This window comes from Haliotis rufescens, unplaced genomic scaffold (assembly GCF_023055435.1).
Source record: "Haliotis rufescens isolate VD_foot unplaced genomic scaffold, xgHalRufe1.0.p SCAF_12, whole genome shotgun sequence".
In the NCBI taxonomy this organism is placed as follows: Eukaryota; Metazoa; Mollusca; class Gastropoda; order Lepetellida; family Haliotidae; genus Haliotis; species Haliotis rufescens.
Window position 1 is genome coordinate 41,141,475 of NW_025963802.1, and position 25,616 is coordinate 41,167,090.

A 25,616-nucleotide genomic window follows, 5' to 3' on the forward strand; every position below is an offset into this window, starting at 1 on the left:
ATAAACACATGCTTACGTTGTGGTCGGAATCGTACAATGAAGTCTTGAACAGACAACCCAGTGAAGGATATTATGATCAACTTTCACTACCACCAGGGTCCAGATGCAACATATTAACCAGGCCACTGAACCCCACCACCCGTTCAGTCGAGTCGCCTCTTTCCACCAGCACAGGGACATAACCCCACGGGGGTTTACATTGATAACACTTACCTCACATTGCTTCCGAAGTCAGCTATTGAGTACGCTTCAACCATGTTTACTTTGTACTGTACTAAGTACTCACTAAACTACTTCTCAGCAACTCTGAGCCGCGCCGCTGTTGAATAATATTGTCAGGCATTAAAAGCATTGACATGTAGGTAATGTTTGCAGTCATTCACGCAAGCTTAGCTCTGAATAACCAGAAAATCAGTTTGACCAATGACATTCGTTGATGTGAACGCATATATTTAACAGCTTTGGGATAATCAGTACACTTAACAACAGCGACTCAACCATTTTCATAATCATAAGAAAACTGTATTGTACTTTCTATAGTCGAAAGTGCAATTTGATGGAAAAAAAGTGTTTAGGGTAGATTTCTTAGATAAAACAATATCCAAACATGAGCCATTTCATTTCATTAAACTCAGGTTCTTTACTCCCATACGGTACCTCTTTGCGTGAAGATCTGACTTCATCACCCCCACAAGAAAGTCACACAGTCAGAATGAAGTCAACCTGTGTTTAACTTCGTGAATGTCAGCTTTCTAAAACGAGCAACAGAAATCTGATTTACCGGCCAGAATGCTTCATTCAATCACTGTACCGAGGAATTAGGTGCTTTAGGGTTTAGCTGACACAACCTCCCATGGATCTTCTCAAAGAGAGGAATTGTATCGGAATAGAAGATGCAATTTTAATGAGATCATGAGCTACCTCTATTGATCCATTGGACAGGAATTTGTATTGAACGACCAGACACTTTTATTGCAGTGTTATTCCTTTCGGCCTGGGAAAGAGGATGTGCCCTGGAGAGAGTTTATCGCGTCTCCGTACCTTCCTTTGTGTGGCCAATATCTTGCAGAATTTCGACATCGTAGAGGATGAGGCATCAGCTCTCCCTCCTCCCGATCCACAGCTCTATGGGCAGGGGATTGTTCTGAAAACACCAGCGTATAAGATACGGCTCCGGAGGAAATGAAAACTGACTTCTGAAAACGTGCAATTTCTGGACAGATTTCATGATTCACTTCTAAGTTAGCTTGTGTGCAGAACGTAACGACGATTGAATATAACTCAGTTAGCTATTACTACTCCCTCGCTTAAATGAACGTGTGTGATTGTGTAGATAGTCAGTAACTCTACATGCTAACCAAGACATGTAGCCTACACAATTGGGTCTTTTACGCTGTTACACCTCCATGGAAGGTCGCGTCAGGTGAAATCTGATTGTGTTTGTCCAATCTATGTAATTATAAATATATGTTGCAATTGTTTTTGAGCCAATCTGATTTCTGAAAACCTTTCGCCTTCATTTTGTTAGAACATTAATTAGGAAATATCGATCTCAGCAAAAGAAGACCGACACAGAAAATAAATATGCACTTGATAGTACACCCTTTGGGCGTTGACGTCATTGCACCCGGGAACGACAGGGCGTATTAGATATCCAGAACAATATAGTAGACCGGCTTTATGTCTGTTGTATTTGGAACTCCCAGATTATATAAACTTTCGAGATGCAGAAATCAGATAGGCTTGACTGAATGCTTTGCCGACTCGAACCAGAACTTAAAGGCTTGACGCTGATTGGCTACTACAGAGGGGTTCTTAGATCTTCATGCCTGGAGTTATCGTGTCTGATTGTATCTGATCTATAAAGATCTGATTGTTATGAGATTGGTAGTCTATACAATGAAATTCTGGTATCCCTTTAAGCATACTAAATGATTCATATGTTTCAACTAAAGGTGAAATATGAATATTGAATCAGACTTTTCAGAAAACGAGCCTGTGTTGTATACAAGACATGTGTCAGGACTCCGAATCCTGTGGTCTAAGGGGAGGTAATACGTCGTGCACCCCTAACTTCAAGGTTTATCAGCACACCTGACTGAAAGTGTCACTCGAACTGATGCCTGACCCTGCATGTCCGGACGAATGAATCTGAAACGTGACATGCTTCATCTTGCACATGATGACACATGAATTCCGTCAAGACCTTTGAGTTCATGACAGACATATTTAAATAAATATATGTTTGTCCACTGCCAGTTTTGTTCATAATGAAACACGTCGGTGGGGTAGCCTTGTGGTTAAGACGAATACCCGGGTTCGATTCCCCACATGGGTACAATGTGTGGAGCCCATTTCTGGAGCCCCGCCGTGATATTGCTGGAATATTGCTAAAAGCGGCGTGAAACCATACTCACTCACTCATAATGAAACTTGGTATTTGCAACAAATATATTCCGTTTTTTTGCGTTATTAAAAAAATGTACAATGTTAAGAAAGCTGAAATTGTTAATCTTTATTTCTTCTTTTGATGACATTATAGTTTGTGAAAATCTATAGAATTTACTGTTACATCAGCATTTATGAAAAGGGCATTAGAATAGCAATGCTAATTGACAATCTTTGCTGACATTTAAAGCTACATATCCAGGTGAGCTACAGTCCCTTACTGCTATGTTTTTGCAATACTTTGGCACTAACAGTTGACTGGAAGAAATGCCCTTGTTTACCTCTTAGTGACACGACGAGGGATCATAATGAGGGCGGATTCGAACCCACAACCTGAGTGCAACTTGAACAGCAAATATTAATTTTGGACAATTGGGTGGCTGTGACCACTAAGCGACCACCAATTTGAAATATAAGGGGTGGATGAATTGGAGTTTTTGTGTGAAATGATGAATATTCTGAAAAATAATGTGGTGTGGATAGGTACATATGCTGTTCTGACTAAAAGGATATTCACGAAAACATCCCTGCCCTCTCCTCATCACACCATAAAACGCCAATTCCTGAGAGTGAGCAAGTTATACAACGGCGTGTCAGCTTAATGTGGGAACAAAACCCGAAATGCAGGTCTCAGACGTTTACCTCTTTGGTGAAATCCACAAGCACGGGTATGATATGACAAACCTTTAATTTCGGGGCAAACCAGGATCGAACTCACGGAAATAGGTTCCTGACGTGTCCAAGGGACGCAACTCTGCACAGCGCATATGGGCGTCCAAGACGACTGGGGTACTATGCTCCCCTTAACCCCGATCGCTCAGAAGGGAGGATCCAAAGCAAAGGACGAAGGCTTACATAGTGCAGCACAACTCTTCAACAGCTCTTCAACTTCAGAGGTATTACAAACAACCCCAAATCAGCAGGTGCACAATCACGCCCAGCTGAGCCAATATTGCCCGCGGTAGAAATAAAATAATAACAACAGAACAGTGGGGATATTTACACTCAGTTGCCAAAAACCGCGTTGAGAGGAGCTGGTGTGAGAGCATTAACACGTTTGACTTACTTCAAAGTTAGGTGATGCAATTACGGTATTTTGATTTTATTTATAAACTCTATTTCAGACAAGGTCTATTAAAAGCTTATTATTTTCAGGAATTGGTATATAAACTTTCTTGCCCACGTCAACTGCTTTTCATACATACATGATACACATATGACGACGTTTATTGTTTAATGATGTCATTGCATGGTTTGAATTCAAAAAGTACGTCAGAATTTTATATCACGAGTAGTATTCTACTGATAGCCTCATCTCCCAACACATTAAGTTTTCTCCTGTTATCCATAGCCTGTATATATCCTCGGAAGAACGCCAGGCACCGATTACAGATATTTTCATGTAAAATAGCAGGGTATGAAACTCCCAAAAATTTCAGCCAGACCACAGTACTGGTTTGCTGAAATACTTGCCAGCCCTGACCAAAACCTGCCTGCCCACTATAATCATATGTTTTTCAGGACAAGCTAACGGGGTTTCTTTTTGGTTACATTTTATCATTTTCTTTACATGTGAATTAATGGTTGTCATCGGGAAATATTTAGAATATTTTCACATATGAAATATAACCCGACCGTCGGGCAGTGGGATTTGAAAATCTGGCAGCCCGAGTTGAAATCAACCCGTCTCGGACGGTCGGGCAGGCAGGTATTACGAACACTGAAAATAGACAATTTACCGTATCCACTATTAATTGTCTTATCCATCATGTTTACACCGTGATCTACCCATATTGCAATGCAGAATTCAAAAGCCATTACTAGTATATATTGAACGATCTTGTATCTGTTCCAAGGCTATAGCTGTTTGACCACCGTTCTTGTTGCTTGCTCTGTTTCATATGGGATGGCCAAGCACCAACTATTGTCTGAAGAATTCGTTATTTTTGTTTGTTGTTCAACGCCGCACTCAGCAATATTCAAGCCATATGACGGTGGTCTGTAAATAATTGAGTCCGGACCAGACAATCTCGTGACTGACATGATTAGCATCAATCCACGTAATTTGGATACGATGACATGCATCAACCAAGCCCCCGAGCCTGACCACCCAATCCCGTTAATCGCTTCTTACGTATGGGTTACTGAAGACCAATGCTTACCTTGATCTTGACTAGGGTCACCTGAAGGAACACATATCTTTCTTAACTTTTCAGCAGGAATCCATCTTCTTTCACACATTTATAGAAATGAGTGAGTGAGTTGGGTTTAACGCCGCTTTTTACAGTATTCCAGTTATATCGCGGTGTGTCAGCTTAATGTGGGAGGAAAGCCCGAAATGATGCAGGTCTCAGACGTTTACCACTTCGGTGAAACCCACGAGCACGGGTATGGTGCTGACAAACCTAGAAACATAATCGGGGCGAACCGGGATTCGAACCCTCAATCATAGGTTTCTGGCGTGCCCAAGGGGCGCAACTCTGCACAGCGAATCGCGGCGCCTTAGACGACTGGGCCACCCGTGCCCCCTTTATAGAAATGAGATCAATGTGGTATGCAGATATGTCCAACGGATAAATAAAAACGAGGGACTGTCTTACATTTGTCCCGGTGTGTATAGTTATTCATCTCACCTCTAAATGAACCGACCGCCTCCGTGGTCTTGTGGTAGAGCGTCCGCCCGGAGAGCGGAAGGTCCAGGGTTTGATCCCGGGCCGCGTCATACAAAAAGACGTTAAAAGATTGTACTTGTTGTTACCCTGTCTGACGCTCGGCATTCAGGGGCTAAAACAAGGACTGGTCGGCTCGGAGTCAGTATACTGTGTCTGAGTGGGGTATTCATGTTAAACTGCGGCATGGTATCTCAGTGAGCTAGCACTATAAATCGGCATCAGTCCGGACTGGTACAAGCAGCCACACACACACATACACGTGCATGCACGTCGCTATATAAGTGCAATAATCTTGGACGCAACGTTAAACCCAATTTCACCTCACCTCACCTAAATGAACCACAGTAGCACAATTGATTTCTGAACCTTTATCAAAAAACATTTTCCTCAATTTAACTTCGAGACAACAAAAAACCTTATACGATAATTTAAAAAAAATAATTTTCAACTTCAAGGATCCTTGTCCTTCCCTCGAATGAGATGCGTTCTGCTTTATTAGATACTCGCAGATCTAGATATAGATCTATATGAGCAAGCGCGAACAGACTGTGGGTACAACAATGAACAAGCTTAAATCCTACGAGTAAAATATACCAAGTTCCCATAATTACCAGCTTAGCAGGATCAACATGATCGAGCTACGGATGCATTAACTAAACAACCACGGGCAACAGACGTGCAGACAAATGGAACCATCCTATTTCCACACATTACGGCAACAGCTGCTCGTTTTATATCGAACGCAGAGCAAGCTCTTGTCAGACTACGGATACCGTGGACCATGGTTGTCGTTTTTTATCTGGAATCCTAAAAGATTTACGGATTTGGAATTGAGTGTTCAAGGAAAAGAAAGGTATATATGTTTTAAAATAATTAATATTGTTATGATTTGTAATTTGCCAATCGGAGATGTGGTTAGTTGTAAATCCTACAACACATTGACAAATGTTTATAACGGGGCCGAATAGGTAGCCCTTGTATTGCAGTGACAGCACACCAGCTGATGATCATGAAAAAAAAGTTAATGGATCTGAGAATACGGTAACCGATACGTCTAGTTCACCATCAGTCTGAAATAGCCAAACTGCTGCGCATTGCTGACACCAAAGATGTATATACGTCCGTGATGTTACATATAGGTTTTTTTAATGTCACAGTTCGCAATATTCCAGCTGTATGGCTCAAACAACAGGCTGACATGTTGAGGTTTCTTGGTAAGAGTGTCATTTCAAACAGATTTTTCAGCTGTTTGGATCTTACAGCGACAGTGGTAAGTATACGAGCTGGTGTATATGTGAAGTATCTACAAAGGTCAACTGCATAGCGATCTCAACCTTTAAAGGCGACGGATGCAACCGCTGGGGCAGGATGTGCTCATCCTCATCCGCTCCCCCCCCCCCTCCCCCCAGCGTGTGGCGTCAGCAATGTGACTTTACAATAATTCGTGAGTGTCATTCTGAGTCGTGAAATTCTTTTTCCAGAGAATATGAATATTATATTTTCGTTGCAGAATAAATTATAAATATGAAAAATATGTAACTTGCTTTTACCTCGGAAAACCACAATGCTACGGTTATTGTTCCGAGGCTGTCACGAATATCTGGGTTAACTGGGTCTATATTTAATAATAATGAAACAAAATCATTGATCGTTAGAAACATGATTGACTACGGTTTTGATGAACTTGAATACTATTTTCAATGGCATTTATTATCCATAGCATCGCCTTTACATATCTCGAATATTGCTGTGAGTAGCATACAGACTATAAATGTGTAAACTTGACCCTCAACAGCTAAAATGCGTGATTTATAGTTAGTATTAAATCTTGGTTGCATACGTGACAATGAATCTGGCAAGGTCAATAAGGAGGGGTGAAATTGGGTCTAACGCCGCGTTCAAGATTAGTGCACTTGGATGGCGCGGGGCATTCATGTATGTAATAAAACTTATGTATATATATGTGTGTGAGAGGTTTTATTAGGATAATGCTAGCTATATATATATATATATATATATATATATATATATATATATATATATATATATATGGATTGAATTAGATTTGCAGGAACTGCCAATTGATCTCTTTAATTTCAGTTTCATAAAATTCGCAAAATCATACATGTTCGTTTGTAATCAATAACACAGAAGTTGTGTTCACGCTGACCGTAGTGTACCTGTCAAAATGAGTGTGTGTGTGTGTGTGTGTGTGTGTGTGTGTGTGTGTGTGTGTGTGTGTGTGTGTGTGTGTGTGTGTGTGTGTGTGTGTGTGTGTGTGTGTGTGTGTGTGTGTGTGTGTGATGCAGCTGGGGATCGAACCACCAACCTTCCGCTCTCCTTGTAGACGCTTCATCCACTAGGTTAAGAGTAATGTTTACATTACCGGCGATACTTTTAAAAGACATATTTCTCTCTATCGTATTGGCGGATTTGATTGCAATATCGTAATGATTCTACAAAATTCGATTGTTTGGTTTCTCACAGCTTGTTCCTATGAAATGTTCACAGCTTGTCCGTATTAAATGTATATCGCTTGTCCCCCTCCAATCCGTGATTTCTCTTATGTGTATCGCTGTGCAGAGCTGCGTCCCCTGGGCACGCCAGAAACCTATGATTGGGGGTTCGAATCCCGGTTCGCCCCGATTATGTTTCTATATTTGTCAGCACCATACCCTTGCTCGTGGGTTTCACCGAAGTGGTAAACGTCTGAGACCTGCATCACGTCGGGCTTTCCTCCCACATTAAGCTGACACGCCGCTGACAACTAGAATACTGTTAAAAGCGGCGTTAAACCCAACTCACTCACTCACTCTTATGTGTAACGCGTTAAAAGTTCCATCCGACAAAAACAGTCGCCCATGACAACCAGCATATGGTGTTGTGGGCCACTCCTAATCCTGAACCCCACGATTGACACTAGATTTCAACCAGAACGGAATGTGTAAATGATAGTCAGTCGGACACCCCAAAATGAGCTTCACACATGTGGGGAATCGCACGTGACGAGCGAACGCCTTATCCACCGCCCCTTACATGATGATGACAATCTGCGAATCAAGTCTTTGAATGGCATTTAGAGTGAGTGAGTGAGTATGGTTTTACGCCGCTTTTAGCAATATTCAAGCAATATCACGGCGGGGGACACCAGAAATGGGCTTCACACATTGTACCCATGTCGGGAATCGAACCCGGGTTTTCGGCATGACGAGCGAACGCTTTAACCACTAGGATACCCGACCGCCCCAAATGGCATTTAGAAGTGACACACATTAGAGAGAGAATTTATCGATGACATTGTGTAGAATAAATCTCATAATAAAGAGGTTGACATCCATGAAGTCTCTTATAGTGGAGAACATGTGTTCATAACGGTCTGAAGCATCTGGATCAGAGGAACCTGGGTTCGAATCCCAGTCCGAACATGATCCTTGCACTGTCAGCCTGTGGTTTTCACGACTGTGACTACCTCAGGGCCTGTTTGACGTTCACCCCCTTCCATCACCCCCCACCCAACCCCCATCCCCACCACCACACACGTAGCGGACACGCTGCGGGTTATCTATAAGATTACTGAAGGGACGTTAAACCCAAGTTTAACCTACTTCTATCGTATTTTGCTGCGGGAAACCCCATTTTTGTGCAACCGGAGGCAAAAACACATATAAAAAGTCGGCCCCCGTATACTTGGCTATAAAGTGAAAAATATAGACTAAAGTAACCTCTTATGACTGTGATATCACTAAGATCTTTTTATGTGAACTGGTTTCCTTTACACCTGGCATGTGTCAAATTAACCAGTGGGTAGCCGTGTTAAAGCGCCTGCGCGATAAGTCCCAACACGAGTATCCATACATCGCCATATATCACCCCACCTACTGTGATCATGTACCTTCACCGCGAGCCAGACAGGTCAACGCGACATTGTTCAGTATTCCAGTCACTGTATATCGCGATGTGTCATGCGTAACATAAGAGGAAAAGCGTGTGGGTGCCTGGCGATATGCTCTTCTGCTGACAAACCAAGGATAATAATTAGGGTTTTCGACCCCATGATCGTAGGATTCTCTTACGCCTAAGGGCCGTAGCCCTGCACAGCGAATCAGACGTCTCGGGAACAGTGCCCTCCTATCAGGTGCGATTGCCCTGAAAGTTTAATTTCCAGCTTTGCTACTAATATGCTGAGATAAGTTTATTCAAGCCAGAAGTATGCAAGCCAGAGTACGTACAACCGGTTAACACTCCGCCGTCTTGACCTGACAAACCGGTGATAGATATTATGAGCACCGTACCACGTCGTCGGGGTAAGATGATATGCAATCAACCAATTCACAGAGCTGGACCACCCGATCCACTTTTTAGCTTCTTGCAACAAGCATGGGTTGAATTGCAGAGGATATTCCCACCCTGAGTCCCTTGGTAAGCGTTTGGGGCGTATAACATTCTGTGGATAGATATTATTAAAATTATTTCTTTAATAGCTGTAGACATAACATAATTCACATCAACATGACAATGAGTCTTTCCATGTGAAAAAATGTTCGAGGTGAATTAACACTACCGGTAATGTAAAGCCATTGTGAAAGGGACCTGCCCAGTTTGAGTCTATGTTATTCATAGAAAACATCCGCTGCTCAACCCATTTGAAAATAATGACATACCTTGTCCTCTGCTATACAACCAATCTTTGTGGAGATACCACACCGTCCGATTAAACTCAAAGTCTTCCCGTCGTGGCCTACATTTCTGAATGAACAGGCTGTCAGAAACCCGACTCGTTGTAATCGCGCTAAAATGCTATTTTTGTAGTACTCCGTTTGTCCTTCACAGGTCATGTACTTGTGCGCGTTGTTTTTTTTGTCATCACAACAAACTCGCACACGTACACGCATAGCAGCAATACCGGGTCTATGAGGAGTGTTACCTATCTAACGCGTTATTATTCATATCTCCACTTCAACATTCAATGTGCTGGTGGTGAGGACAGGCTGTCGTGAGCCGGGTTTTAAAGGTAAGCTATACACACGTATGTACATTTCAATGATTTTCTTACAAATGTAACCAATGTCAGCGTTCTGGAAATGTAACTTCTTTATCCCATGTTTGAAATTTCAACAGAAACAGATTCGACGATTTGTGATGTGTCGACACTCATAACTGAATGTACCTGTTTGATTACCCGTGGTAGTAAATGGACGTCTACTTGATATCCTCAATAGGGCACGATGTGAAGCTGTGTCAGTGTTTGGGCGTAATTTATAAGGCAAACTCGGAATCAGATACTGAAAACCCCCCATTCCCTTTGCTTAACATCCCTTTTGAGAGATGTTGTATGTTTGCTTGTTTTTATACGCCGAAGACTTTGTAGCAGGGCGTGGAGTCATCCCACAGATGACATCCTTACCTTGTCAGCTTGCTCTGATCAGAAGGTCCGTGGTTCGAATCCCATCACGGGACTCGGTAATTTTAATGGCCGGTACATTGGCGCCCAACGTGGGGCTGAGCTCGTTCATATTAGATTTGAGCAAAATAAGCCTCAGTTCCCTACTATGCGGCCCGGGGCGTGCCTTCTGTTGATGGGGGAGTATGTAGCAGGGGGCGTGGAGTCATCCCACAGATCACATCCTTACCCTGTCAGCTTGCTGGCGGGGTTAACCTCTTTGGTCATGTGGACAAGGCGTCCGACCTCTGATCAGAAGGTCCGTGGATCGAATCCCATCACGGGACTGGGAAATGTTATGGCCGCTACAACTTCACTATTACATTTGATGTTAAGAGGCCCCTTCCACGCCATCAGTACGATGAAAAGACGTCTGCAAGCTTGACCATCCGGTCCATTTTGTCGCCTCCTACAGTATACAAGCTGGACCTTTTTTTAAAACCATGAGAGACATATATGCGGAAACAGCACTATAAAAATGAACATGGTGGAAACGAGACACGGTCCATCCTGAGTGTTTTAGTTTTATGAATAAAGATATGCCTTATTGAGATAAACGGGACGAGCAGACTTTAATTGGAATTGCATGTTTTAACGGGGACATTAATAGGATTCCAAAATGACATTGACATGCACACTATGCTTTTATGTCCGTGTTTGCATATCAGATAGCGTGACACATTGTAACGTTTTTTGGCCCCTGTGGCTGTGTTCGTCGTGACTACACTGTGTATATGTACACTACGATTCAAAAGTAAGTTACCTCGCGCCACTGGATGACTGATTTCTGTTCGGGTGACAGAAAGCAACCTCACCTGATTCTCACGCGTTCAACGACTACCTTGTACGCCACAGGTTACCTCCTTTTGATGAAACTTGATTTCTAGGCAAAGGTATGTGTCCTGCAGTGGTATGTAACGGGGCGTTTAGGTGACGTGAAATCGGGTTTACCGTCTCGTCCAAGATATTATTCCACTTATATTGCGACGTGTGTGTGTGTGTGTGTGTGTGTGTGTGTGTGTGTGTGTGTGTGTGTGTGTGTGTGTGTGTGTGTGTGTGTGTGTGTGTGTGTGTGTGTGTGTGTGTGTGTGTGTGTGTGTGTGTGTGTGTGTGATATCTGTGTGTGTGTCTGCTTGTACCAGTCCGGACTGATTCCGATTTATAGTGATAGCTCACTGAGATACCATGCCGCAGTTTAACATGAATACCCCACTCAGACACAGTATACTGACTCCGAGCCGACCAGTCCTTGTTTTAGCCCCCTAATGCCGAGCGCCAGACAGGGTAACAACAAGTACAATCTTTTAACGTCTTTTGGTATGACGCGGCGTGGATCGAACCCAGGACCTTCCGCTCTCCGGGCGGACACTCTGCTACTCGACAACGGATGGGGTCTAACAGAGTGTTTAACTATAATGGGTCGTGTGGCTTGTAGGCTAAAATATAAGGCTCTATTCAAGTCAGGAATGTTGTTTGCGTGGAGTTTGAGTGGAGTTTGACCTCCAGGCTGCCTATATCGAGATTGTAGTTTTAACCTATGATATGACACAGCTTTTTTCTTGAACTTGATTTGTGAAGCGTAAACCTAAGGTTTACCGAGAGGTCAAGGAGAAACTGCATGACACTTTGTAATTCATTTTCGAGGAAAACCTGCATGGCCAGTATGTTAGTTCTGCGTTTAACATTCTAACACAGATGTTGCATGATGTTTTATTGGTATTTCGTAATTTTAAGATATTACCTTGTATACTTTTGATAAATACCTGACCATACCAGATATTGCTGGAATAATGCTATTAAAGGCGTAAAACACCCGGCACTACCTCACACAATCTCGCAGACATAAATTATGCTCAGTAATCAATATTACCCTGACAGCCCGGGTCGAATTGAAGGCTATCATACTGTAAATACATGTACTTCCTGATTAGAGATAGGAACACTATCGCACGCTAAAGGAACTTGTCAAGACATTACGTTGATGTACAAAACACAGTCACTGCAATTTACTGCAATTTGAAGCGTTTAACACTCCTCTATCATCTGGTGCCATAGACTTTCGTGAACAAAATTATCTAAGGTAGGAAAATATATCAAGGTACTTGGCGGTTTGCATATGGTTGTGATGCTCTTGTGCGAAATCTGGTTTTGTCTGTCCCCAGCAACCATATGCTGGCGTAAGCTGTTGGGGTAGCCTTGGGACGAGGTGTGTCATCGTGTCCACACTGATCGTTGCTCATAATATCAATCACTGAATTTGTCTGGTTCAGCGTTAATTATAGGTATCCGTCATATACAATGCTGGATTATTGTTGTTGAACAACAAACTATGGTGGTCGACTTTCTCTTTGCAGATTCCAGTATTGACCCAACGAAGCTGACATGGAGGTGATCCTCGTTGGAGTTGCTGCATGCGTCCTTGTGGCTTCTTTGAAATTCCTCTTCGGGAGAAGCAAGAACCAAGGCAGCCTACCCCCAGGACCTTCCGGTCTTCCCATCATTGGCAACGTTCACCAGATTGAAATTGTGCGCCTTCACCACAGTGTGGAGAAATTCAGAAAAAGGTTTAATGGCATATTCCGTCTGAACATTTTTGGTCGGAACATTGTTATCGTGGACTCCTATGATCTGATGAAAGAAGCTTTCACTTCTCCAGCTCTGGCGGACGCGTTTGCAGACAGGCCGCCAATTTTCCCCGGAAAATATGTTCTGCCGAGCGACATCATCTTCCAGCCCTACACGCCGAAGGTAGTCCAGTTCCGGAAAGTCCTCCACCAAGTCATACGGGCTCACGGAAGCGGTGAGTGCTTGTTATCCCCCAGGTCAAAGGAAATTGTGGTTATGTAATTTAAGTGATAATTGAAAATTAATACTACATGTACTTATGGTGATATGGACTCTATGCGTTTACAGATCGATCAGTTGTCTAACTGTGAACATAAGAAAACATGTGCCAGGACAGAGAACCATAGCTTGATTCCCTTTCAGTGAATACTTGACTAGTATTAAGATGAAGGTCACATCTCAAATAATACTGCCTTGTAATACTGCAATCGTCGCTATATGGCTGAAATAATGTCGATGCTACGTTACATTTTAACTCACTCAATCACTTACTTTAAAACTGCTGTACTTCTTGCAATCACTTACTTTAAAACTGCTGTACTTCTTGATGGGGATTGAAAATAACCGGACATTTCACCATACATTTGTGTAAACATTACATCAATTGATAGGTAGAAATTTGGATTTGATATTTTGAATTTGTTAAATTTGCAGCTGGAATATTGCTAAGGGCGGTGTTAAGCAACAACATATATATATGTATATAAAAAAAGAAAAAAAGTTGCTCCAGTAGATCGACGTTCAACACAATTAAGCATCTTTGCGTTTTCAAGGTTTAAGTGGAGTTGAGTTATATGCTTACAGGACGTCACACAAGGATTATAAGTATAACCGGGCCGTCAGATTCCTCTTGGCTTCTTGTTTCTGTCTGCAGGTCATATTCAATTCATGTGTATTTTAAGCTTGACTCTAGTTTTGTCGAACCCTTTATCTCGAACTGTCGAATTCAGCTAGCAGTCCATTTATTAGTTCAATGCGGTATGTTTGTTAGTAGAGGAGAAAGAGAACTCCGTTACCTCGTTTCGAACCGAGAACTTGGGGCGGGACTTGTGATATGCATGTATGTACACAGTTGATGATTAGATGGTAAGGCACACCCCTCAGGTCGCGTCCATGTCAGACTCCAGCTGCTGATGCTTCAATGATCTCATATCTGTCTCACACTTATCAGAATATGTAATTAATACTAACAGGTCTCACAGTTATCATGGAGAGTGTGCGAGGACCTCACAATGTGTCTGGTGATATTTTGAAGCTTTATCTATCGTGTAAGGTGACGATCGGTTGATAGTCTGATATTCTATGATCTGAGAAGGGACGGGAAGGATAAATACAGGATAAAGATTCATGAATAAAAAAAAATGTGCTTGATGCTTGACTTGTTGGATCATCCATACACACACACCAACAACACACGTGCGCACACACGCACGCACGCACGTACACACACACACGTACACACACACACACACACACACACACCTAACACCACACCACACCACACCACACCACACCACACACCAACAACACACGTGCGCACGCAGGCACGCACACACACCAACCATACACGTGCGCACGCACGCACGCACGCACGCACGCACGCACACACACCAACCACACACACACGCGTCGTAATAAGTTTGTTGGGCCCAAGTAAGGCCTAAGCTGTTACGAGATAAAACAAGGACTGTTCCTGGAGGCAGGAGATTATGTGTCCGAGTAGGGTCGCCATGTTAAACTGTGGCATGGTTTCGCAGTGAACTAGCACTATAAAAGCGAAAAACGCCCGACCTAGTATAAGTAGCCACACACACACACACACACACACCACACCACACCACACCACACCACACCACACACACACCACACCACACACACACCACACCACACCACACACACACACACACACACACACACACACACACACACACACACACACACACACACACACACACACACACACACACACACCACACCACACCACCACCACCACCACACCACACACATACACACACACACACACACACACACCACACCACACCACACCACACCACACCACACCACACACACACACACACACACACACACACACACACACACACACACACACACACACACACACGGTCGATCAACGGTCTCCGTGAGTCAAAAGCAACGTCGATGAGATTTGTTTCAGGGTTTGCACTGCGTATCAGGATCCGGAGTTCATGAGTTCGAATCCCAGATTCGCCCTGATTATGGTCAGTGCGCACCTCTGTGTCATATCTGTGCCAATACTTTTGTTTGAACAATTTCCTCCATAACAGAAAGTGTTACAATTGAAATACTGTTTATACACGACGTTAAACTCAACGCATTCAATATATGTTTTTATGTTCTAGAGTCCACATCGAAAGATACTATCTACATGGAAATTGACCATCTGATAGAAAGATTCCAAGCACACGGGACTGATGCCTTTGATCCTAAACACGACATTTACATTTATATCACCAACACCATGCTAACACTTGTGAGTATCCCTTTGCCATTTCTTATATTATAATACTAGACCGCCTCCGTGGTCTTGTGGTAGAGCGTCCGCCCGGAGAGCGGAAGGTCCGGGGTTCGATCCCCGGCCGCGTCATACCAAAAGACGTTAAAAGATGGTACTTGTTCTTACCCTGTCTGGCGCTCGGCATTAAGGGGCTAAAACAAGGACTGGTCGGCTCGGAGTCAGTATACTGTGTCTGAGTGGGGTATTCATGTTAAACTGCGGCATGGTTTCTCAGTGAGCTAGCACTATAAATCGGCATCAGTCCGGACTGGTACAAGCAGCCACACAAACACACACGTACATACACGTCGCTACATAAATGCAATAATCTTGGACGCGACGTTAAACCCCATTCACCTCACCTCCAAAATACTAAACTGTCGGGCTTAGGAAAGTGTACGTCCATGTTTGGTGCTCGCTAAAAATGAAACAAACAAGAAATGGTCGATTCCATGGTGGGGAATTTGGGACGGGTATCATAGGCGAGATTACATGTATACTACTCAAAAATAGTTGAGGATCACCCGGTTATTTTATATTACTAGAGTTCATATGTCATGACTATAATAATATAAAAGAATTGTGTGATCCTTAACTTGTTTTGATTGGTATATTTCACAACAGGCGACGTGCACAGCACATCTCAAGGAACAAGGGGGCACAATTTCATAGAGCACATTAACCAGCAGAGGGAAGTGGGGATGTTCAACTGTATACTTGTGTTTTGTCCGGTAGTTGATTATCCAAACTAACTGTGATCATATAACTAATTAATTAAAAAAATAGTTATTATTCATAGCTGAAATATCATAATAATTACGATGATGTTTACTTAAATGAAACCACTTTAGTTTATGTCCAATTAGTACCGTACCCCGGTACCGGCTGATGCCCGTTTGGAATACCCACCTACTTCCTCGATTATTTAGGGTGTTATCGCCATTCTATTGCGATAAATACCCATTTAGCATCATAGGTTCGTTTGGGAAGTGACGTCACTCTCTCTCTCTCTCTCTCTCTCTCTCTCTCTCCCTCTCTCTCTCTCCTATGACACAGATACTCTCTCGCTCATGCGAGTTCTTTGGATGGTTAATTTAGCGCTGTACAGATCGGGCTCAAAACGAGGTTATGGCGGTGTATGCGTCAAGTTTTTTATTATAATAATATGGATATTTAATGAATACACTGGATAATCGGGGTGACCTACATTGAACAAGAAGGACATAACAATTAACCTATGTTTCGCTAATCCGGACATCTGTTAATCCGAATAATTTCACTGAACAGTATCATCCGGATTAATAAGGTTCACTGTATATAGCTGTCCATATTGATAAATGTTCTGTGTACACGATAGACCGCCTGTCAAGACTGACCCCGATAGCTTGGTACCGTTGAGTGCGTTTTGAAAGTTTCACTTCAGTTATCATTCCCTTTGTAAATCTCGATTGGGAAACGAAAATAACCAGGTTTCTATATTATACATAAACCTGTTAAAAGAGCACAAAAATGATAGAAAGAATTTGAATTTTCAATTTTGAATTTGTTTATTCTTATAAATAATCATCATATCATTAATAATAGCACAATTGCTGTTGTATTTAAGTATACACATCATGCCTTCAACAAACTGTTGTGGTATTTGCTGTAATCCTGATACAGAGCAGGGAACTACAGTAAACTACGCTTATAACGAACTCGAAGGGACCGCTCATTTTAGTTCGTAATAACCGTAGTTCGTTATAAGCATACATACAGCATTTATACCACAAATGGTCTGGCCTAAAAAAAGTTCGTTATATAGGTCAGTTTGTTTTAAGCGTGTTCGTTATAAACGTAGTTTACTGTACATAATTTCATTCACATTAGAAACAGCATTCCAAGTCAAATGTACAGTCCACCTGGGCATGGAAGCACAAGGTGATCATTAAGGAGATTCTGGGTCAGAATGGCCACACAATATATATATAATTAACATTAGAGCGGACCTAGGACCATGATTCTGACTGTGTGTCATCATACACGTCAACGTCATCTGCGGCGTTAAACAACATACATTCACTCACTCAATCATGTTTGTTTGTTGTCAACGCCGCACTCAGCAATACTCCAGCTATACCACGGCTGTATGTACATAATCGAGTCTGGACCAGACAATCCAGTGATTGGCATCATGAGCATCGATCCACGCAATTGGGATACGATGACATGCATCAATGAAGTCAGCGAGACTGACCACCCGATCCCGTTTGTCGCCTATCACGTCAAACATGGGCTGCTGAAGACCTGTTCTCTCCTCGGGTCTTCACGGTCCACTCAACAGTGATAATGTGAATATAAAAATTTACATGTAGTACATCAGATGTGTTCTGATTCGATATCACAATGGGGTGGATAGAAATTCTTCATGTGGCGAGTTCTTGCTGTGATATCCATTGTGAATAGAAGATCGCGGTTGTCCATAACGAAAGGCTGAATACGTTATCGGTGTATACGTTATTCATTGTGTCATAAATGGCTGGATACCGAAAAAAGCTTTTCAAAAGGCTTTTGTAAATTGATGAAGAAGGAGATGGTCTTCGTCCTCAAAAAGGTTATACATATTTCATCTACAAGAAAGGGGGGAGGGGGGGGGGGGGGGGGGGTAGGGTTAGGGTTGGATGGGGTAGGGGGGTTCCCTCTTTGCTTGCCCCCATAGTTGACATAGGAGTCATTGAGCCGTATCCCTTAATAATCCCTTAAACAAGAGAGGATTAACGTTTAATCTAATCCAGATTTATTTTACAAAGGTTCGTGTATCACCGTTTTACAGTGAATCTCGATTGGTAAAGGAAACCCAGATTAATCCTTCTTTGATCAAAACTAACATCAATGTTCATAACTTGACAGATCATATTAATTATAGGAATAACCCATGCACAAATAAACTACACTTAAAACCAAAGGTCTCATCATTCGTACCTTATAAGAACTATTCGGTCGCGACCAAATCTCGATCAGAGCACGATTTATTTTAATTGTTTTCCTTTTCTATAATGAAGTGTAAATGCGAGGTCCAAATGTAAATGTTATTAGCTAAAGTCTTTCTCAAATGTGGAAGAAGTATTTTTCTAACTTATCATCTTATTGTATACAGTCTCATATCATTCATTGTAGGTAGGAGTGAGTGAGTGAGTTGGGTTTAACGCCGCTTTTAACAGTATTCCAGTTAAATCGCGGCGTGTCAGCTTAATGTGGGAGGAAAGCCCGAAGTGATGCAGGTCTCAGACGTTTACCACTCGGGTGAAACCCACGAGCACGGGGATGGTGATTTAGAACAAGGGGGAATATAACTAACTCGAGAATATCTTTCTGTAAGCAATAATTTTAAGTTGCAATAAAATGTACGTAGTATTTAACTGGCCTAAATATCTCTCACGTCCTTGGGCGATAGCCATTTCCCGAGTAAGAAAAATGAGAAATCCATTATATATAGACTCACTGGTCGGAGGTAGAGAAATATGTGTGCAGATTTAATTAAACTACATATATGTTGTGTGGAAAACAGCATGTCCAACTAACTCAAAGATACCGAGCTGCTATAATCAATACCTCATTTTGTAGGGCTTCAAATTCCGCGATATTCACACGCAGGTGCGTTTTAAACACAGCTATTCCACATGTAAAAACAAGTGGTTTTCTCGATGACTCGACTGTTCTTTCCAGGGCAATTCGTTGCTGTGACCTCAGTGTGAGATTCCCGTTCACGTATTGACAGTGATCATGGGAAAGTTGATTATGTGTAACTTGTTCAACAGAGAGGGATTCGTTGGAGTTCCACCTGCTCTCAGGAGACTGGCGTGTTTACTGTTCAAATAGACTGCGTGGATTTCGTCTCGAGCTGCGTTGTTGTAACTGCTTGTGTGTGCTATTTTGCGCATAGGGCCATGTCAAGCTGATCTCTGAACCTGCTTTGGGTTGGGCACTCAAACCAGCGACGCATGTGGTAAAGCGAAGTTAACGCTTCGGTTGTTGTCCTTACATTTAACATATTCATTGTCAAACCGGGCCTTTAGTCACATGCCGTACAAAGAATGCTCGATAGATCGTTATGGTCTATCACACTCGCAATCCGTAGCTGATGAGCGGCACGTGCAGCCCTTTACAAGACAGTCACGTACGCGTGTACAGGGTACACGAAATGACACCCACGTACAAAGAACATGCAAATATACGAAAACGTGTACCCGTACATGGACTACACAATAATACGTAGGTAAACAAATGTACAGGGTGCCGTTGTACAAAACAACCTTAGCGCTACGACTGTCGTAAGTCTATGTTAAGGTATGGGAGTTACGATCACCTTGGCGCTAAGATCGCTTTGTACAACGGCACCCAGGGCGAGAAACATGTACACACTTGCCGGGAGACACAGTCACGTAAACACATATACCGGGAGAGAGACAGTCACGTAGACACATGTACAGGAAGGGAGACAGTCACGTACAGACGTGTACAGGAAGGGAGACAGTCAAGTACACACATGTACAGGGAGGGAGACAGTTACGTACACACATGTACAGGGAGAGAGACAGTTACGTACACACATGTACATGGAGAGAGACAGTTACGTACACACATGTACAGGGAGAGAAACAGTTACGTAGACACATGTACAGGGAGGGAGACAGTTACGTACACACATGTACAGGGAGAGAGACAGTTACGTACACACATGTACAGGGAGGGAGACAGTTACGTACACACATGTACAGGGAGAGAGACAGTTACGTACACACATGTACATGGAGAGAGACAGTTACATACACACATGTACAGGGAGAGAAACAGTTACGTACACACATGTACAGGGGGATACAGTTACGTAGACACATGAACAGGGAGGGAGACAGTTACGTACACACATGTACATGGAGAGAGACAGTTACATACACACATGTACAGGGAGAGAAACAGTTACGTACACACATGTACAGGGGGATACAGTTACGTAGACACATGAACAGGGAGGGAGACAGTTACGTACACACATGTACAGGAGGAGACAGTTACATACACACATGTACAGGGAGAGAGACAGTTACATACACACATGTACAGGGGGAGACAGTTACGTAGACACATGTACAGGAGGAAACAGTTACATACACACATGTACAGGGGTAGACAGTTACGTAGACACATGTACAGGGGGAGACAGTTACGTAGACACATGTACATGGAGAGAGACAGTTACGTAGACACATGTACATGGAGAGAGACAGTTACGTAGACACATGTACAGGAGGAAACAGTTACATACACACATGTACATGGAGAGAGACAGTTACATACACACATGGACAGGGGGGGGGGGGGGGGGGGAGACAGTTACGTAGACACATGTACAGGGGGAGACAGTTACGTAGACACATGTACAGGGAGAGAGACAGTTACGTAGACACATGTACAGGAGGAAACAGTTACATACACACATGTACATGGAGAGAGACAGTTACATACACACATGGACAGGGGGGGGGGGGGGGGGGGGAGACAGTTACGTAGACACATGTACAGGGGGAGACACTTACGTAGACACATGTACAGGGAGAGAGACAGTTACGTAGACACATGTACAGGGAGAGAGACAGTTACGTAGACACATGTACAGGGAGAGAGACAGTTACGTAGACACATGTACAGGGAGAGAGACAGTTACGTAGACACATGTACAGGGAGAGAGACAGTTACGTAGACACATGTACGGGGAGGGGGGAGAGACAGTTACGTAGACACATGTACAGGGAGAGAGACACTTACGTAGACACATGTACAGGGAGAGAGACAGTTACGTAGACACATGTACGGGGAGGGGGGAGAGACAGTTACGTAGACACATCGTCGTATATTTAACTAGTAGAAATGTTCTTATATGCCTGATCAGAGCGCCCAGAATTATGTTTCAGTGTGTATCAGTTCCATACTCACCAAAAACACTACATTTGGCATTCTAAAGTTTGTGTGTAACACACTTTAACAAAACATCCTGTGATGCTTTTGTGTGTGTCTTCTTCGTAAGCTCCAGACCTGACAATCACATTTGAAGGTCGATGCAATTATCCTGTCAACGATTTCTAAGGCGTTATATACAGGTGGATCGCATTTCTGTGTGTAAGCGTTTTCAAACACGGGGCTTTCCTTTCTGACACAACAGTGCATGCCTTTGTCCATCTAATGACTTTGGTGTGACTTATAACCTGTCGAACTGACAGTTTCTATGGGATTGTTGGCAAAGGCCCATTTTCAACTTGAGTGGGGTCCCGAATTTCTATGGTCTCTTTGTTAGCTGTGAGTGAGTGAGTGAGTGAGTGAACGAGTTGGGTTTTAGACATATTTAAGCAATATTCCGACTTCTTCAAAATTGTTGTATTTCCCAAACGAGATTGAGGGTACTCCATGGATTCTTACACGAGTATCGTAAAATCAGTGTGACACACATGTGAGTGTTATAAATTCTTTATTACCCATTATATCTACATTCGTTTTAGCCCCTTTTAGAAAAATGCACTGATCACGGTTGCAGTCTTTGATCAAAACTTTGATAAAAAACTTGGTCAATGTTCACACTCAAGAAAGTTTTTGACAGGCCGTCAAAGTTTGGGTTGGAATTATCTTGCCAAGGTTGATGCTACTGACGAAGAATTGTTCGCTGTTGTCATATGTATTTTGTATATTGCCATGTTGAGAAGGCGGCGTCGGGGTAGGCAAAGGCATATTTGGTCCCGAGAATGGCTGTTCGTTGTTAAAACAAACAATTAATTCTTCCAACATCTCGTCCGTCCAAAAAAGTTGACTCATTTTGGCTTGACTCTATGCACTTCCGGTTGAAAAGGGTAAATGTTCCTTGCAGTCTGATTGGCTAATTATATTAAATCAACGTCATTAAACTTTGATCAAAGTTTGACGAGAAATAGGATCGGTCCCGTCCCGTCAAACAATTGTCAAAGTTTTTGACGGCATGTTACGCTATCAAAAACTTGGTCAAAATGTTTTTTGATAGTGTAACGGGGGCTTTTGAAAAACACAATTGTAGAATGACGTCAACAATCTTCATGGTTTCTAGGGTAACGTCATTTCGATCTTACAACACAATTAAGAATTGACCTTCACTTTGTGTGAGTTCATTGGAGTATGAACCTTCATAGAGTGAGGGGCAAACTGTATGAACGTCGGAGCTTGCGACGAGGTGACATGAGCGTATGGATGCAGAACTTGCTCTTCAGAAACATCTTACGCAACACATGTGTTCATATTATATCCACATTAGATGAGAAAGGTCTGTAATGAACTACCTCAGTAAGTCAGTCACAATGACAGCGCGTCGTAATACATTTACATCAAGTACAAGACGTCAAAATGGCCGACACGATAAACGTGACGGGGGGATTTCCGAAGTTGTTAATGAACCTTTTGCGGTTACATGTGTTAGTCATCATTGATCAACTGACCAATTATTGAAAGGTGATTAAAGATGCGTCAAACAGACACCAAGGTAAATTCGTAGATTGCTGGAGACAATCACTGTCAGCCTAGACACAGATCGAGTCGATACTGACGATAGTTTCGATGTGCATTTCTTCGTTTGCTCATTAGGATTGGCCGTAGCGAGGAAATTCGTGAACAATCATGCAGTCAAGCTCTCTTACGTTTCTCAATGTATACTAAAATTCTGAGACCAAGATTAAAGGTTCTAAATGATCAGAAATAATGTTTAATATGTATGTTTTCGTGCTAGGGAATTCCCAGGGGTTTCCCCAGGAATGTGGAAGTAGTCCGTCAGTGTTTACGTCATTTCAAGAACACGGTCTCGTGAAAAACGTATGAACGTCAAATTGTGTCGTGCATACACTTATGAACGTCAATTTCGCGGTCATGTGACCGATCTCTCGTCCAATGGAAATGTCGCATATCGTGTAAACGTCAAATAAAAAAAATTATTATGATTTGAATGACGTCAACAATGCCGTCCGGATGACGTAAACAATACACTGGCGCGTGTGAAGTGATATTTGTACCAGTGCACATACGATGATTTTTTTGGACTGGGTTATTCCTAACCCTATGGGTATAAACGTACCTTGTACAGATAACAGACCAACGTGTCAGGGACGAGACCAGAACGTTTCGTGCCTAATCAGATAATGTTCATACGAGTATCTCCTAACATATTCAAACTATGTCCCTTGTCAAATTCTGTGACCCCTGTATCGCTGAGTCACAGAAAACTCGCGTGACGATGTCCTCTCGATTTCGCAATAATCAGTTTTTCCCAGGGGCGGTGTGGTTGCCTAGTGCTTAAAGCGTTCGCTCGTCACGCCGAAGACCCGTCTCCCGTCGCGATGTTGCTGGAATATTGCTAAAAGCGGCATACAACCATACTCACTCGAATTCCAGAACCCCCTGATTATGATTCTTGAATAGTTGCGGTTCGCCCCGATTATGTTTCTAGGTTTGTCAGCACCATACCCGTGCTCGTGGGTTTCACCCAAGTGGTAAACGTCTGAGACCTACATCACTTCGGGCTTTCCTCCCACATTAAGCTGACACGCCGTGATATGACTGGAATACTGTTAAAAGCGGCGTTAAACCCAACTCACTCACTCACTCATTTTCTCGAGTAATCGAAAGTTCCGGGCCAGTTATATATAACCTCTGGCATAAAGGATCAATCTAATGACTTTGTTTGACTTTCTTCCTTGACATGCCTTTATTGGGGTACTGTTCAACCATTCAAGTAAATGTTCATTTCAATGTGTCCAAGTTACTGAAGAATGACACACACCTCACCCCCTCACCACAGTAAGGTTGAGAGGAAAGTTCAAACTCTTCTCCAAACTACAAATATAGTTTCCTCTGGATTGGTAAAATAAAAACACGGGAAGTTAAACTTAATAAGCTTCAGGTGTATCGATGATTTGACATCGTTAGATAGTGGTCAAATAGTCAGTTCTATTCTACATGTTTCCCCACCTGACAATACAAGTGAAACCACCTAATTGGCGTCCTATTTGTATAATGATTCAGAGTGACAAAGTACAACCAACAAGACTTTATGGCACGAAAAACGATTTCAGCTTTCCAATACTTTCCAAATAATTGTGTCCATTACACAACTTTTAAAATACCTTCGACCATGCATATTCTACGAATATTTCAAAGAGCGTCATACGGCTCTTCTTAAAACATTGCTCAAATATGTTTTGTTTTAAATTTCAAGCAATCAGACTTTTTTATTCATAATCATTTTTATGTACAATGTCATAAGTTCAAAAGGGCTAATTGTCAGACCTATAAACATGTCCGATAATATTCTTATAAAAATACACAGTTTCTGTTTTTCACAATGTATCATGTCAAATTGGGCAAAGGGGCCCTTATCCTACATTTTACGACCTCGTCCTTTGAATATGAGGGCTTTCATTGAGACGTGAATTCACTCGCATAATAATTGTGTCACCACTGTAAGTTTAACTAATGACCGTGTTACCTGAATTGATTGTGAATATGGTGTGTACATGCAAGTGATGCATTTCCCACAGCTGACCGGGAGGCGACGAGAGGCGAATGATAAGCTGCTGAAGCTGGTGTGTAGTATAGAGCATCATCTCAGCTATCTGGCCAATCCAGGCAACAGCACTCTGATGGAGTTGTTTCCCTTTTTGCGATACTTCCCCAACAAAGCCGGTCGGTGTTACAGAGAGTTTATGGTGAAAATCGATGAAATCATCGAACTGTTCCGCAAAGAATATTCGGTAAGTAGCATATCATATCTGAAAGATATGTTTATTAAGCGCCCTTTAAAATGTTATTTGCATATGTTACACATTATCTTTGTCTTTTAGAATTTTCA

At 42.5% G+C, this 25,616-nt stretch overlaps 1 protein-coding gene and 1 long non-coding RNA gene across 5 annotated transcripts in view; one reads left to right on the plus strand and one right to left on the minus strand.

The window, feature by feature from the left end:
- Positions 1-323: 323 nt before the first annotated feature.
- LOC124115851 lies at positions 324-9,909 on the minus strand. Its single transcript, XR_006858030.2, has 3 exons — positions 9,782-9,909; positions 9,413-9,564; positions 324-1,144 (listed from the first exon to the last, which is right to left on the minus strand). It is a non-coding gene; the product is annotated as an uncharacterized LOC124115851 (long non-coding RNA).
- LOC124115848 (cytochrome P450 2C31-like) overlaps positions 5,955-25,616 on the plus strand; it is a 28,330-nt gene continuing 8,668 nt past the window's right edge. The window contains exons 1-4 of one of the 4 annotated variants that reach the window (XM_046477001.2): positions 5,955-5,973; positions 12,915-13,360; positions 15,567-15,697; positions 25,306-25,518. In XM_046477001.2, coding sequence (XP_046332957.2) covers positions 12,943-13,360; positions 15,567-15,697; positions 25,306-25,518 — 762 coding nt within the window. In that variant the 5' untranslated portion in view covers positions 5,955-5,973; positions 12,915-12,942. Of the gene's footprint in view, positions 5,974-9,897; positions 10,147-12,503; positions 12,641-12,914; positions 13,361-15,566; positions 15,698-25,305; positions 25,519-25,616 lie in introns of those variants that run through there. The other 3 variants (XM_046476998.2, XM_046476999.2, XM_046477000.2) reach the window with 3 other exon arrangements.